Genomic DNA, 14,744 nt, shown 5'->3' with positions numbered 1-14,744 from the left:
CCCCCAGACCCAAGGCAACATAGAAAATTAATGAACTTTTCTACATCGACTCGACCGGGAATCGAACCCCTCAGAGTGGCGTACCCATGAAAACCGGTGTACACACTACTCGACCACGGAGGTCGTCACAAAAGAATACTGAAGTTGATTGTTTTCATTACGATTTCATTTTATAAACGCTTAAACACAGTCAGTAATGGAATTTTGGCAAAGGAGCGTAATTTACAAAAATGTGCTCTATAACATTACCAGGATTTCGAGTCATTGTTTGTTCCACTTTTGTACGAGAGACGACTGCTAGTTCTTTGTTCGTATGCACACAGCGGATCGCCAGCGATAATAGACATTGGATGACGTTAATATGCAATTAAAGTTTGAAATGTTCTGTTTCACACGGTCGTTGACAAACGGATGATATGTAGTGATCATGTTATGTACAGAAAAAGTGTTTTGGTATTGAAAACTAATCATTGTAGCAATATAATAGGAATACAATTAATAGGTAGAAGGATCGAGAAAGTCATATTAAGAATATTTAAGAAATAATTGTCATTTTTTTCTGTTATTAATTGTTTTGTCTACAATAACTCAAGCTGATCTGATTTCGTGGTAAATTGATAAGGTTAATCTGTCTTTGAGCTCAGAGCTAATTAAAGTTATTGGGTTATTCTTCCAATCAGTATCAGCTCCGAGCTAGAAAGTTGACAGTGTTACATTCCCGTGAATTGAAAAGCAAGTAAATTCCTCCAGTCCCGGAATTGCTTTTACAACGCACCCTGAGAGTGCACCTGTGTTTACGCAAACATCTGTAATATATATGTTCTGAGAAATTGGATTGTCTTTAGGACTAGTGGCTCTAGAATTTCGGCTCACAGAACTTCATTACCAACGAGTTCTGTGATTTAAATCAAACATCCACCCACTTGACATGTACAATTTGCAATTATACTATGTGTAGTGGACGTGTATACTTGTATTTAGCTTTTTAGCATTCCTATCTAATTGAGAGTACTCAGCAGTGGGATTTTTACTAAACTTAATCTACCATATTGCCAAAAAGTAATAAATTTAAACGCAAGTAAACTGTCATTGGAGAAATTACTTTAAAATTGAATGAATAATAAGTGCGAACAAGCTCTTTTCCATTCATCTCACAGGTAGTAAAGGATAGTCGAAAAATCTGTGATGATTTTTGCAGAAACAAACTCGAATACAAATATTGACTAGGTATAATATAATTATAATATTTACTAAAGTAACTAATCTTCTTAAAACGTTTTATTTGAGTTCTTACAGAATAACAGGTCTGTTTTTGATTGTTAATAATTGCAGACGAAAAAAAACAAACCTACCAGCATGTTTGATGTGGATTATAATAAATTAAATTGATCTAGAGTTCCAATGTCAGCATTAACTATGCGAAAAGACGAAATGGGAAACAAATATGGAATATAGAAAACGTACCTATTACATAATAATGTATTTTGAAAATGACTTATTAATAATTAAAAACGTTTGAGGGAGAGGGTTTAGGGGATATTGATTTTTGAAGTTAACACTTGAATTTTTTTTTTGTTTATGTAAACAACCTCTATTTTGAATTGAAAGAAATCGCTCAGAACAACATCTATCAACCATCAATCATTTTATTGTATCACTAATTATTTTACATCATTTGTTGAATAGTATTGTTGTTGTTATAAAAGCGTGTATTACTTCTTTTTTTTTAAGAGTAAAACCCCAAATTAATTAAGGATTTACTTATATTCCTATTCACCCCTCCTTTTAAGTTTATCATTTGTGTTAGGAGTGGGTACGACAATAGTCCAAGGAGTCAGGATCGATCCTGTAACCTTTTTAAATCGCTAGGCGGCCCGTAAACCATTGCACTATTGACGTTTAAGTATTGTTAGCGCAGAGTATTACACATACAAAAAAAAATTAAGCTGTAAATGGCGATTTTTATTACTTTACCGTACAATATATGACAAAGTAATACACAAAAATATGAACAGGTTAACTAACTCATCACAATTATTACGGGCTATGATATAACGTTTAAGATAAACAAGTCTGGCCTACTTCGCCTACGTATATGAGGTAGGTTTCCTCTACATTCTTGTCGCAGTACTCAGTAACATGTAATGAAGGAATGCGGTTGGAATTTACGTAGACATTACTGGCATATGTTTAATGTATAGAATTTTTTTTGGTTGAATATATTTTGGCTATTAGTGCAGTGTTTTTCTATGTTGTTTATGTAGTGGTGTTTTTCTTTAATTTTTTTTAAATGTAAAACATTATAATGACAATGATCAAAGCACAGAGAGCCCGTGGAAGAAAATGCAAGAAATAGTTATTACTTCTTTAATTAAAAGTGTGTTTTTTAATCTGTTTTAATTAACACAACGATATAGTAATCGACCCATATGGTAATTAGCATAAAGATCATTCATTGAAAGCAACTTTTTATCCAAGAATTCGAAAGCGAAGTCGTGGGTTAAGACGAGTCATAAATATATATGCTCGTTTATAGTTTTAGTTACTTACGTTTTTTTTTTTTTTTAATATAACGAAGTAATAAAAGACATTGCATATCGAAAATTTAAATAAAAAAAAAAAACAGTGGAACTCTCCAATTTATTTTATTATCTGTTTTGATCAACTAAGGTCATTTTTAATCTATGCTCATAATATTGTGTGTTCTATGTCATGACGTCAGAAACGTTTAATGAATAGTTACGTTTAGTTAAGTAGAGTTTATTCGATGTTTCCACGGTACGGAGCGTGTCGGTGGTAGTGATGGTGTTACCACCGCCATTCGACGACGCTTCGAAACAGCGCGCGCTACCATTGTCATTATTAAAGGATGAGTGAACTGTGCGTCTAATTAACGGTTAGTGCTTTACATTTTACTTTTATAAAGGTTTTATTTATTTTCGTTTCGGGATTATATTAACGGTAATATTTGTGATATTATTTTGTAAATGTATTTATTTGTTAACAGTAATTAATGATTTTATAATTTTAATATTTATTCATTTTAATTAAAATAAATATAAAATACTATAAATAATATAATATGGTAATGATTATCAAATATGATCTGCTTGAAAATTAATATTACATTAAAATTAATTATGTTTAATAATTTATAACTTGATGTTCAAAGGTGGGTTTAAAATTGTAGCCAAAATACACATAGTAAATGAATTCTTGTATATTATGTATAATTTTAATAATTATTACTGTTTTAATTAAATTAAGATTATGTAATTTAAATTGCATAATATAATTATAAATATATATATATATATTTTAATTGATTTTCACTATGATCAAAATCTATTCTAATTTTTGTAACATGTCGGTGTCGGTTGAAAGCCAAGATAGAACACGTAAATCTTAACTGATGATTGTTAGTTCAAATCGAGGCACATTTTAACGTCCTCAATTTCGCTCTGTGATTAAATAAAACCCGCATGTACACAGGGCCGGACCGTAAGTTTAGGGGTCCCTGGGCTAACACTACTTAGGGCTAACCTAAAACATATCTGAACATAGACTTGAATTAAATTAATTGAATGGGTTTGATTAATTGCAGGACTCGCAGAGCTGTAAACCATACGATCTGTTTAATTTAATAAATTTATGGATTCTTTCGCACTATTGTCTATCTTTGACTTGACTTAGCTGGGGACCCCTTGAGTCCAAGGGGCCCTAGGCTGAAGCCCAAAAAGCCATATGGTACATCCGGCCCTGCATGTACATATACCCATTATTTAACCCGTCGAGTAGGATAAAATTATGTCAATCATACCGGAATAGGGAGTGAAATAAGGTCTTTCACCTTGTATTTCCTATTGGTCTACTTGTCCAGTCAAGACCGGATTATCCATTAGGCAGTATAGGCAACCGCTTAGGCCCATCGAGTATGGCAAATGAAATTGAGAAAGAAGGTATTTATTTATTTATTTATTTAATTTACGAGTCCCCAACAAAAGATACACACTAAATACATATTCTTAAAATTAAACAATATAAGGGTTACAAGTCGTGTGCTCCTGCAATTATAGGAGACACAGCATGCACTAAATAATAATTTAAATACAATTAAGATAAAAAGTGAAAAAAATATACGTAGCAGTAAAAACAAATATAAATTAGTAACTTAAAAATTAAGAATAGTTTATTAATTAAACATTTTTTTGTGTTAGGTTAAAAGTTTAGTTAGACTCACTCTGAATTTGGACAAACTGTAACGACGAATATCGAGGTCATTATTATTTCTAGAAAGTATGTTATATTGTCTACAGAGCCTTGGAACAGCAGCGTTATGGCCTAAGTCAGATTGAAATGTAGGAATATTAAATAATTTAAATGCTTTTATACGGGGTATACGAGAAGGAGCATTAACTTGAATCTTCTGCAACAGATTACTACAATCTGTAACTCCATGTATTATTTTGTGCAGAAATATAAGATCTGTGATATGTCTATGAGGTCATGTGATAATAAATTTAATTTATAATGAAATTGTTATGTAAAAGTAAATATTTTTCATATTTTAATCAGACTATGCAATATAGTAAAGACCATCGTTATTATAATTATTTATAAATATAAACATTGTGTTAGAAAATATACCTTTTGGAAAGTTAAAAGGGTGCGGGTAAGGGGCTCGCGACGAGAGAAGCTTTGCCTAGAGCCCCCGACATGGTTAATCCGGCCTTGTGTCCAGTCGCGAGATATAATATACAGAAAGCCATAAGCTTATGGTAAACGGTTAAATACGGGTAAAGCTGATAGGCCGCTTCAATCGAAAATGACCTTTATTGTAATTCTTTAAATCTCTTTAAAATATATATCATAATTATTTCTATCTATAAGAATAAGAGGTAATCTTGATTGCTTGCTGATATATATACATATATCATAGTAGAATCGTTAATACTGTTCGATTATAATCTATAACGCGAGATTGTAAACTGTCGGAAGAATGTGATCGGTGATTCAACTACAAAAAACGTATACATTTTCGATAGTTTAACATCTTGCAGTTAGGTTAGATTTTTTATAATTTAACTGAAGTTTACTTACTTTACGTAAGCAGTATGTCACTGCTCAAAACTCTTTCGATAGTTCACAATCTTGCGAGATAGATTATAATCTAACGGTATTTACAATTTTACGGTGATATATATGTATCAATTTAAAACCGATCGTTCTTCCATCTTACACAAACGCTCATGTATATAGTGATGTTCTCTGTCACTCATACTGGGTTAAAAGAGATGGCTATATTTATTCCTGAGAAATCGGTTTACAGATGTAGAATATTAAAAAAAAAGTGAGAGAAACCAATAATCTGTAATGAAATATTCTAAGATTTACGGAGGATATGTTATTGAAAGGATCTGTATGAGCCAAAATTGTTTTGTAAAATTTTTATCTTGCTAATACTAAAAATGCGAAAGTAAGTCACCACTTCACTCTTTAAGCGCTGACCCGATTTAGATGAAATTTCTTATGGAGATAGTTTGAGTCCTCGAGAAGGACATAGGCTACTTTTTATAATGAACTCCTCGAGAGTTTAAAATGGGATGATAGTTTGTATGATATAGGCCAAGTTTTATATAAAAGCCGCAGGCTCAGCTAGTACTACATAAGCGTTAATAGTGCTCTAATAATTATATAAAATGGACAGGGTGATTATTAAATTGATATTCTTATTAGAAATATCTTGCTAGGACGATTAAGACTTATATTGGTTTTTTGAGGTACATTTGTCGGTGTAATCGACTTAAAAAATTATATCGAACAGATGTTCGCTAGCTTGCGTGTTAAGGATAAAGGATTAGATTAGTAAAAAAAATTTATCATCTGAAATTCTCGAGCGCGTCAGAATGAGGTAAGATGAGTTAGTTGCATGCTAAAACGTGTATGTTCCACTGATCTGTCAATTTGAGGGTGACGTAAACTGAAAATAGATCAGAAATGGAAAGTAGTCGAAGGAAAGTTGGAAATTATCTGTTTTGCAGGTGATCAATTGCCGAAAGCGTATGACGATGTTATTATATCATTACACCTGATATGCTTGAGGATACTCAAGAATCAGGTAATTTTTTTCCAATAATTAAAAAATACGTTATTCATAAAAAGAATATTGCTAAATATTTTAATGATTTATTGTTAAAGATTTAAAGATACGCAATCTGAACATGAAATCGAATCAGAGGAAGAAGATCATTCTGCCGGTGAAGATATTAATTGAAAAAAAAAATACTCAAAAATATTTGATTATTTATAATTATCTTCTTGTAAATACAAGTTTTCTACTTAAAAAGACCTTACACTTTTTCATTTGCTATTTCCTGAGCTTTTCAATTAATTAAGTTCAACGACTTATAAAAAAAAAAAAACTTTTTTTTTCTAATTGTCAGTTTTGGCGAATCCCTTCAGATTATGTGATAGTACGTCTAACCGTCGGACCTAAAGATGAACCACATATATCTTAATCTGACGCCCTTAAGTATTTCAATATGACGATTTTTTTTGCGCGTTCTAATAATGGCCGCGAGTTTGCGTCACATCCAAATCGTCAGACTATTATATAAGAACTTTTTTGATCCTTTACAATCGTTAATAATAATTATTACATGCTGTTTCTTAACGATCTATGAACAATTACACGTTACGGAATTCCCTTTGACAATTTATATACTGGCTGATAGACTGTTACGAATATATTAATTAAGCCTATCCGCTACAATTCTCTCAAGTATTAAACATAGCGCGTAACAAGTACAGCTCTGTATTTATGAATACAGAAAGTTAAGTAACAGTTTTTTTTTAGTTCTAACAAATGTATGTACAGTCAGCATCATATATAGTATGGGTTTGATCATTTCAAGTGATCAATAATATTCATAAAAGCCAAAGTCGTCTAAATATTTAAAACACCCATTTGACCCAAATGTATCAGAGCACGAACATCACCAAATATTTCATTCGCGTCATTAAAATGGTAACAAGTAAAGCGTCAGTGGTTTCTACGCATCCAAAGTATCCCAAAAATTTAGAACACACTACGAAAACAAACCTTATCGTAATATGTTTTAGGTACGTTTCACATACTTAGATATTTATGACGTATTGTAATATTTTGATAGCGGATATAAATAAAACGAACGAGATACGAATCTAAGGAATTTAATATATTTTTCGTTTCTAGCAGGACGTCATTGGTGTGTGATTTTATGTCCATGTTTGCGAACGAAAACAGCTTCTTCAACAGAGTTTCTTACCTTATGCTTGATCATTACATATATGTATATTTATTTTATTTGATATATTTAGAAAATATTGTAAGAATGTACGAAATATTTATCATTCTTTACAACACCATTGCGTCATCGACCTTTGGAACTAAGATTTTCTTATCTACATAGATGTTACCTACCCATGCAGGATTTCAATTAAAGGATTTAATCAGAATTTAATACCGTGCAGACCAAGAGCCTCCAATCTGCTAAGAAGAGCAGAACTAAACCCTTTTTCAACAATAGACCATTCACGATTGTTTTAATAACTGTTATATTTTCCTAGCTGCATATCACAGACACGGCTTTGTTAGTTTTCTATGAATGGTTTAAATATGGTTCGTGTGTATTGATCTAGACTATATTTAAATGTAGCGTGGCAAAAAATGTTTACAGCTATCGTGTTAGGATTTGACATAATATAATACACTCCTAGTATAAAGTTAACTTATCTAGACTGTAATATTCTAAAGCGTTAAAATTTGTTTGTATGAAATAATGATCATTCTTCCTGAGTATTAATAGGTGTCAATTATATTAAAATACATACATTTTAACCGAGCTATGCTGCTGCAATGTGAGTTGGTGGAATACACCTGTGGCAGAATTTCGTTGAAATTAGACACATGCAGATTTTTTCATGCGATGTTTTCCTTCACCGCCGAGCTCGAGATGAATTATAAACACGAATTAAGCACATGAAAATTCAGTGGTGCCTGCCTGGGTTTGAACCCGAAATCATCGGTTAAGATGCACGCGTTCTAAACGCTGGGCCATTTCGGCTCTTGTTACGTTACGCTAAATGAAAGAGAAACCAGACATGGCACATAGTATTAGGTATATAAAGTTTATAATTGAGTCTAGAGATTCCGTTTTCGCGGAATCAGATTTATAAACAACAATAGCGAATAATTTTAACGATCGAAGTGTTTCTAACAATGGCGAAGGGTCCTTACGACGGGGAAATCGATGATAAGCATGTGATTTTCTAATAAACGCCAATATTCTCTACGAAATTTACTCGAAGTGTCATTATCTTATCTTGATGTTTTCGGTTATTGGAAATTAGATTACGAAAGTTTTCATATTCAGTGTTAAGTGTATCAAGATGCTAAGTTACAGTGACAATCTTGTAGTAATGCCTTTAAGTAGTAACAGCCTGTAAATTTCTCACTGTTGGGCGAAAGCCTTTTAAGTAGGTTTAGAGCTTATCCCACCACGCTGCTCTAATTCTTATACATGTGCAGTTTGTTTTTTTATTTGCAAATGTACCTGCATTGCTGGTTGGCTTTGGACGAGCATACGGGCCACCTGATGGTCAGTGGTCACTAGCGCCCATAGACAAAGGCGCTGTAAGAAATATTAAACATTCCTTACATCACCTATGCGCCATCAACCTTGGGAACTAAGATGTTATGTCCCTTGTGCCTGTGATTACACTGGCTCGCTCACCCTTCTAACCGGAACACAACAATACAGTGTACTGTTATTTGGCGGTTGAATATCTGATGAGTGGGTGATACCTACCCTACACAAAACACAGATTAAGCACTAAAATCAGTGCTACAGTAAACGAATGAAAATGATTCTCACAAGTAAAACATGTAAATGCTGAGCTGCCCGTTTTAGCGGAAGTTTTGGAACTTGTTACGCCACACTTCTCTAAAGCGTACCGCTAATATAAAACATTACACCAATAATTATAGAAAATATATATAATAGATAGATATTTACTATTTATGTTTTAATTTAAAATATGAATTTCGAAACACCTGAGCTATGTAGAAGAGTAATTAAAAAAAAAGAAGGAAGATTTAGATTCCATAAACGATGTTTTTTTTTCTTCATTTGTTCTAAGATGGCAGATGTGCAAATCGTACGCTCGACACGAGTGTCACATTACTAAATAATACGTTGCTTACGCATAAATGTGGAATTTTACGATTTTTTTACGCAGCACAGATGTCCGAAATAATCATTCACAAATACGTTTCATGGCCTCATTAATATAAATCTGACGTCAACCCGGCTCAGCTATATTATTCACTGCGTATTGCATACTTATCTTTACAATGGAGCACTATTTATTGACATTAGAAAGATCCTGGCAACACTGAAATAAAAAAGTCAGAAGAACCTTACCTTTGCATGTGGGAATGGTTTAAATAGTTACGGCTCAAAACATTCTAAAATTTTGAATCAGATTTTTTTTCTTTAATTATTTGGAATATTATATTGCCTTAATATTGTACTTGATTTTAGCTCAGATGTCGTGCGTGTGATTAATTAGGGGCAAAGTTTTATTTATAATTATGCATTTTTTTCAGACTTTAACCAAAGTACTAATAACATGAAGGATCAAAAATAAATTAAAAAATATATAAACTCCAACCCGAGTAACAGTTTCGATTAAAAATATTATAAAAGTTGGCAATGCATAGCTGAAGAATCATTAAAATTATCGTTTTAAGTAGTCCGACATTACAAGCGCTCTACAACGGTCGTTGGCTCAACTTTTCACTTGAACTTTTTTTTTAAATATCAACTAAAATTTTTAAAAAAGTCCGACTTTAAATGCCTTTGGTAATCATGTTTAAAATGTTGTTTTACAGATTCAAGCATGATCGTTGTAATACTGCTCTTCTGCATCTCGACCGCCAGCTCTGAAGAAGTTGGCACCGTCTGCAATTCCTGTATCAAAGTGAATACAGCTTGCTACAATGTCTCCTATCTATTCGACATCGAAGCTCCATTCAGAAACCGAATCGTCATCAGCAAACTTGGCATCCTCAGATCGACGAACACCCTTTTCTTCAGCTTCGAACCTAGTATTGAAGACAAAGAGTATTACAAGGTCGGATTTATTAATTTAGATAATCCCGTTAACATAAGTGTCATATCAGGCGAAAAGCAAATAATGAACTTTGGCACGTTTGATTTAGACCAAGATAATGAATTGGTATATTTAGGAGGCAGCGACGGTATCTACTTTCTAGATACGAAAGTGAACAGAGTAGCACCATACGGTTCCAGAGGTGATATAATTATAAGTTTATTCTATAAAGGTTACGTCTATTTTATAAAATACGGTGAATTTAAGATTACTAAAAAGAAAGGAGATAATTTTGACGTGCTATTCGATATGATGCAAGTTAAGAATTTTGTTTCCAATAAGTATGATGTATCGGTGTTACTGTGTGATTATGGCCTGTTTGCGAGCAAAAGAGACGAAATGGTATGGCTCTCAAAGAACTCATATTTTAGAGGATTAACAATCGATTTAGATAATAACATTTACGCTTGGTGGATAGACGGCATATATAAAGTGATAATAGAACCAAAGTTAGCGGATTCTAGGATTGTAAAAGTTGCACACATTCCTTCCATTGGCGCACTGACGTTTGACAATGATAATAATTTTCTCTTTACGGTTGGAAAAAGTTTATTTAGATTGATTGAAACGAGCAACACAACTGTTTGTTGATTTATACTTAATTACTAATAATATTAGGAATTAATTTGCGGCCTTCGCGTATATATTGCGTTCGCAGAATTAGAAATATAAATACATATAAGAGATGACATATCGTATTAGCTTATTATATTTTTATCCTTTGACGTAATTTTTATTATAAAGCATGCTAATAGCGAGTTCACATGACACAAATACATATATTATGTTTATGAATAATAAACGAATGATTTTCAAAATAATTATAGCTTATGAAACTAAAAAAAATAAATAATATTAAACGGAGAACATAAGGGAAATTAAAATTAAATTGTATGTTGTAACGAATAATGAAAGATATCAGTGTAAATCATCTACAGCAATATTGAGGTCTTGAGTCAGAAGCTGAGATCTTAAGTATCTGGTGTTGTCTATTCGGGTAATCTTTATCCATTAAATAAATTAGGTTAATTCCATTCTGAGAAAACACAATCTTATAACAGATTGAAATAAAATTAGTTTTTAACGGATTTAATCGCGTATATTAATTATTTTATTTTAACGTGCAGACTGCCCGTGACCACGAACACTGCAAAGTGCTCGAAACGTCGGGATGTTAAAATAAAATAATTAATATACGCGATTAAATCCGTTAAAAACTGGTTTTATTTCAATGTGTAATAATCGCGAAAATCTAAGACAACATTATCTTATAACAGTTTTTATTTACTACGAGTTAAAACGAAGTTATGTCGTTTATGTCGTTTTACAGTTTAAACTTACGATGTAAAAAATAAGATCAAAGTTATCATTTATTTTAAATTTTCCTTCTACGTTTATTATTATTGATTAAAATAAATAAGAAAGTAATTGTATCGACTACTTCGTAATTCTATTTTAATGGCTTTCATGTTTTAAATAAGCATGCTTATTGTTGTTATATTATTTAATGTGTTATAATTTTAATGTGAGATTTTTATTTTTATTCAATAAAGTAATGATGTGTTAATGTTTTTTTATTAAATAAAAATCATATCCCTTTATTAATAAATGATGGGAAGTTAGCCTTACTAAAGAAACTATTAAAACAAAATATACCTATGTATAAATTATACTAGATGATTCAGCGTGTTTTGGGAAAGGTTTTATTATATACATATATAAACTAGATTGTATAACTAGATAGTATTCTTTATATATCTTATCTATATCATATAAATTTTAACCAAATAGTAACAAAACATATTAAATAAGAAAACATTTTACTTAATCGATAAATATGTTTTTATTTTTTTTTATAAAAATAATCGTAACAATTTCCCATTACAAGGAATTACGAATATTCCTATTTAACCCTCCAAAAAGGTTAAGGTTTGTGTAAGGAGTGGAGACGACAATAGCCCAAGGGGTCAGGATCGATGTTGCTACTTTTTACATCGCTAGGCGACCCTTAAAACATTGCGCTATTGACAATATCTATTTATGTATATAAATATTTTTGGAGTTTATGAATATTAATCATCTTCAATTGAGTTGGACATTTGTTTCAGAGATACGACAGGTTACAAGTGTGGTCGAGTCTATCTAAGGAGTCAGTATTAAGAGTGCCTTTAATTTTTGTAAAAAGATCAATCAAACTCAAATTCCTTTATTCAACATAGAAGCATTACATTTACTTATTGATTGTCAAATTAAACACTATCACCGGTTCGGAAAATAAAAGTACCCTGAACTGAGAAGAATCGGCAAAAGAAACTCTACACAATACAAAAACTATACACAATATGAAAAGAAATAGCCAGGAGGCAATCGTTTCATTCCCAAGGTGTGCTATCTATCAAAAACTCACTAATTGTATACCTTTCGCACACAATCATGTTGTAAGTAACTTTATGAGTATTGAAGGTAGTCTGTATGTTGTTTTAAACCTTTAAGTGTTTAAATATCTTAACTATTCTCTATGCCCAAGACTTGTTGTATTACGTTACTCAGGAATACAGACATTACTTACTGGAAGTAGGCCACGGTAATCGTTTGTTCGCGTCCTTGCCCTTCCCTGCTAATATGTTAATTGTTGTCAGACGACACGCTTTGTGTTAGCCGACTAAACCGAACAAAATATACTCGTTAAAACAACGTAGACTATGTCGTTATTATTGTTTTATTGGTTTTTGGAAGTGGACTAAACTTTTATCTTGCATAAGATGTTTGGTTGTTTTTTCAATCAGAGTTCTACATTTGTATATATTTGAATTTAATTAGAATTAGTCTGGCATTCTCAATTATAGCTTGTAATAATTAAAACATCAAATTTAATAAATAAGGTTTCGTAACCTGTTTACTCTAATTTTTGAGTGGTCACTTCGATATTCCTTTTTCATAGCAGTAACGGATTCCTAAAACCATTCGACAAAGCACATTCTATAGAACATTTGCTATCAAACGGCGATATTTAACAGAGCGTAACACCCTAAATGTTGACAAAAACGAGTGGAGGTACCTTTTCGAGAGCCATCAGTGTAAGTGGTCACTTGGTACAGTTAAACGGTTCACATCAAACATTCTTTCCCGAAACGCCACTCCAGTGGGGTTCGATATCCAACGATAAAATGTTTAAGAGCATACAATGTTTCGATTTTGTATAAAATTTCAAAGATTATAAAGATTGGTCCCACGTTGGGCTCCAGTTATGGATTTTCATTATTTGTACTATTAAACTCATTAGAAAATTAGTAATATTAGGATATTATTATACATGCTTTTATTCATTTTTATGCAGAGATTACCTTACACGGAAAATATTTAAAATATGAAATACCCTTCATAAAAATTTAAATGTTGCCAGCAAACGAGTGTAATGTAATAAGATTCAAAACATACGAGGGTCGTCGCTTCAGTCCATAAAAATATTTACTCGTCAATTTCTGAGTTACGTAAAGATGAGCGAAAAGGGAAAAAAATAATAAAGAGGTGTTCCCCTCATCGCTTCTACCCTCGGTAATCATTTCTTTTAGCTTTAAGAAAAGTTTTATATAAATTATTCACAACGTCTTTTGCGTTATATACTTTTGCTGAAGGCAAAACGCTGGATGTAAGGCATAAACTACATTACATTTTTAAATGAGAAAAGAATATAACATAATCAAAAAAGGTCAAATATATTTAATCAAAACTGACAGGTTATAAATGTAGTTTTATTATTTTCAAGATTAAACAAGAAATAGGGGAATAAAATAGAAAAATGTTCAATCATATATTTTTTAAAGTAATTACATATTTGAATTAATCTTATAAAGCGATTTAACAAATTAATTCTAATCAACAATTCCTCAACTTCGAGAATATTTACTTAAGCTTTTATGTTAGGCGATCTGTTTCCAAAAGCTGTTAAACAACAAAGGCTTAGATCGAATAGGGTACAATACTTAGTTAAGGGTAACATTGTCAACTGGCTTCCGAGTCCACAATAGAGGGTTCGGTCGGTCATGCAGGTCACGCACCAATGAGAAAGGAATTCATTTGCGACGAAAAAGTTGTGCCATTCTGCCAGAAACATCGAGCCGTGAAAATTGGAGACCGAAGGTTTATACAGCCTATACAATTATACAAGTCATCTATCAGAAATACTTTTAATTTGAAGAGGATCTAGTGGTATTGACGTTTTAGTTTGTTTCATTAGTTCGTTCGTTCGAGTGAGGTCCATTACTTAAAACTTTAAAATTATTATCGAACATTTATGCATTAAGCAAATTTTTAAAATGATTAAAAACGTTTTTTTCAAATTAATTCTGTAAGGACGATTATGGCGTAGATTGAAGTCATTTGAATATATTTTTAAATTCGATAAAATTCTTCTCGACGTATATAATAACGTATAAAATAAGTACTTAAAATATAATGTATTTCTACATCGTTGACAAATGCGGTACAAAAGTCTCCGTTTAACGTTTGCAGAAACTAAGAGAATGCGA

General features: G+C 31.7%; 1 protein-coding gene across 1 annotated transcript; it reads left to right on the top strand.

The window, feature by feature from the left end:
- Positions 1–2,802: 2,802 nt before the first annotated feature.
- LOC125072397 lies at positions 2,803–11,312 on the top strand. The gene is made up of 2 exons (XM_047683020.1): positions 2,803–2,896; positions 9,935–11,312. Exon 2 carries the CDS (start codon positions 9,943–9,945, stop codon positions 10,804–10,806), a length of 864 nt encoding a protein of 287 aa, XP_047538976.1. The 5' UTR covers positions 2,803–2,896; positions 9,935–9,942; the 3' UTR covers positions 10,807–11,312.
- The last annotated feature ends 3,432 nt before the right edge of the window (positions 11,313–14,744 follow it).

This window comes from Vanessa atalanta, chromosome 21 (genome assembly GCF_905147765.1).
Source record: "Vanessa atalanta chromosome 21, ilVanAtal1.2, whole genome shotgun sequence".
NCBI lineage: Eukaryota > Metazoa > Arthropoda > Insecta > Lepidoptera > Nymphalidae > Vanessa > Vanessa atalanta.
The sequence above is the reverse complement of the archived record's forward strand: the minus strand, read 5'-3'. Positions and strand labels throughout refer to the sequence as shown.

Coding starts and splice junctions, on each gene's coding strand:
- LOC125072397 (XM_047683020.1), top strand. CDS start 9,943: ATGATCGTTGTAATACTGCTCTTCTGCATCTCGACCGCCAGCTCTGAA.